The sequence below is a fragment of the Peromyscus eremicus genome, chromosome 7, assembly GCF_949786415.1.
Source record: "Peromyscus eremicus chromosome 7, PerEre_H2_v1, whole genome shotgun sequence".
NCBI lineage: Eukaryota > Metazoa > Chordata > Mammalia > Rodentia > Cricetidae > Peromyscus > Peromyscus eremicus.
Window position 1 is genome coordinate 34,181,850 of NC_081422.1, and position 2,874 is coordinate 34,184,723.

Sequence of the window (2,874 nt, forward strand, 5' to 3'; positions counted from 1 at the left end):
CGATCCCTGACTTCAAGCTGTACTATAGAGCTACAGTAATAAAAACAGCTTGGTACTGGCATAAAAACCGACATGTGGACCAATGGAATCGAATTGAAGACCCTGACATTAATCCGCACACCTATGAACAAATAATTTTTGACAAAGAAGCCAAAAGTGCACAATGGAAAAAAGAAAGCATCTTCAACAAATGGTGCTGGCAAAACTGGATATCAACATGTAGAAGGCTGCAAATAGATCCATATCTATCACCGTGCACAAAACTTAAGTCCAAGTGGATCAAGGACCTCAACATAAATCCAGCTACTCTGAACCTGCTAGAAGAGAAAGTAGGAAGTAGTCTTGAACACATTGGCATAGGAGACCACTTTCTAAATAGAACACCAGTAGCACAGACACTGAGAGAAACAATCAATCAATGGGACCTCTTGAAACTGAGAAGCTTTTGTAGGGCAAAGGATACGGTCAACAAAGCAAAGCGATAGCCTACAGAATGGGAAAAGATATTCACCAATCCCACATCTGACAGAGGACTGATATCCAGAATATATAAAGAACTCAAGAAATTAGACACCAAAATGCCCAACAGTCCAATTAAGAAATGGGCTATAGAACTAAACAGAGAATTCTCAAGAGAGGAAACTCAAATGGCTGAAAGACATTTAAGGAATTGCTCAACATCCCTAATCATCAGGGAAATGCAAATCAAAACAACTCTGAGATACCACCTTACGCCTGTCAGAATGGCTAAGATCAAAAACACTGAAGACACCTTATGCTGGAGAGGATGTGGAGCTAGGGGTACTCTCCTCCACTGCTGGTGGGAATGCAAGCTTGTACAACCACTTTGGAAATCAATATGGCGATTTCTTAGAAAATTGGGAATCCATCTCCCCCAAGATCCAGCTATACCACTCTTGGGCATATACCCAAGGAATGCTCAACCACACCACAAGAGCACTTGTTCAGCTATGTTCATATCAGCATTGTTTGTAATAGCCAGAACATGGAAACAACCTAGATGCCCTTCAACGGAAGAATGGATAAACAAAATGTGGTACATATACACAATGGAATACTACTCAGCAGAGAAAAACAATGACATCATGAGGTTTGTAGACAAATGGATGGATCTAGAAAAAATCATCCTGAGTGAGGTATCCCAGACTCAGAAAGACAAACATGGTATGTACTCACTCATAACAGGATACTAGATGTGGAACAAGGATGACTGGACTGCTACTCACATCACCAGGCAGGCTGCCTGGAAAACAGGACCCCAAGAAAGACACAGGGATCGCCCAATGACAGAGAAATGGATTGAGATCTACATGAACAGCCTGGACATGAGTGGGGGTAGTGAAGGGCGAGGGTTGAGGGAAAGAGAGCTTGGGGGAGTGGGAGATCCCAGCTGGATCAACAACAGAGAGGGAGAACACAGAATAGGAGACCATGGTAAATGAAGACCACATGAGAAGTATAGTCTTGATAGCAGATGATACTCAAAGGAGTACTATTAGTTTGTTGAGTTTAGATTCATAAAATTGGGTTCTGTTGAAAAATATGTCATTTGTCAAACTGCAAACTGTTAAATCCTACCCATTGGTAATGTTTGCCTCTCTCCATTGAACCACTCAACTTTTCACAGGTGGAGAAGAATGAGCCCAGGAAATTACTCTGCCTTATTTGTCCTTGAGGGGTTAACAGACCAGCCAGGGCTCCAGATCCCGCTCTTTTCTCTGTTTCTATTGATCTATGTGGTCTCCATAGTGGGAAACTTGGGTTTAGTCTTTTTAATCAGGACTAGCTCTCAGCTTCACACACCCATGTATTATTTTCTCAGTAACTTGTCCTTCATAGATCTCTGCTACTCCTCTGTTATAATACCAAAGATGTTGGTGAACTTCGTATCAGAGAAGAATTCCACATCCATTCCCGAATGCATGACCCAGCTCTTTCTGTTCTCTTTCTTCGGTATTGATGACTCCTACATGCTAACAGTCATGGCATATGATCGCTATGTTGCCATTTGCAACCCCTTGCTCTACAATGTCATCATGTCTCACACAGTCTGTGTGCTACTATCCACTGCTGTATATGCTATAGGGGCCTTTGGGGCCACGGCCCACACCAGCTACATATCCAGCCGTTCCTTCTGTGGAACTAATATCATTCACCATTACTTCTGTGACATCCTCCCTCTTCTGAATATAGCTTGCTCAAGAGACTATACCAAGGAGTTTTGGGTGATGATACTGGTTGGATTTAATGTATTTGCAAGTGTGTTTGCCATCATCATCTCTTATGCCTTCATCCTTGCCAGCATCCTGAGAGTACGTTCAGCCGATGGCAGATCCAAAGCCTTTAGTACCTGCAGTTCCCATCTTGCAGCTGTTGGAGTCTTCTATGGCTCCATCATCTTCATGTATTTTAAACCATCTACAGGTGACACGACCCAGGGAAAAGTGGCTTCTGTCTTTTACACCACAGTGATTCCCATGCTTAACCCCCTTATATACAGCCTTAGGAACAAAGATGTCAAAGAAGCCATAAGAAAACTTGTGAATGGTGGGATATTCTCTCAGTCTGTGTAGAAAACAGCACCTTTAAGCTAGCAATTTAAACATTCACTTTGTCTTTTAAATTGTCTTGTATGTAGGAATACTATTTCAAGTTGAAGGGTCATCTTAAAATGTTTGTGTGGTTTATTTTTGGTGAACCTCCTTCCCCATTTTAGTATCCCTGCTCCCAACACAGTGCTTTTTACTCTCCTTGGTCTCTCTAACCTACTTTCTGTGGTGAGCCACAAGAATATGTTATAAGGGGTCCAGCTGTGCATTAAAGCTATACCTTGACCAGGCCAAGGATCAGTAA

At 42.2% G+C, this 2,874-nt stretch overlaps 1 protein-coding gene across 1 annotated transcript; it reads left to right on the forward strand.

The window, feature by feature from the left end:
* Positions 1-1,658: 1,658 nt before the first annotated feature.
* Positions 1,659-2,594, forward strand: LOC131914675 (olfactory receptor 8D1-like). The gene has a single exon (XM_059267256.1). It carries the CDS (start codon positions 1,659-1,661, stop codon positions 2,592-2,594), a length of 936 nt encoding a protein of 311 aa, XP_059123239.1.
* Positions 2,595-2,874: the final 280 nt, after the last annotated feature.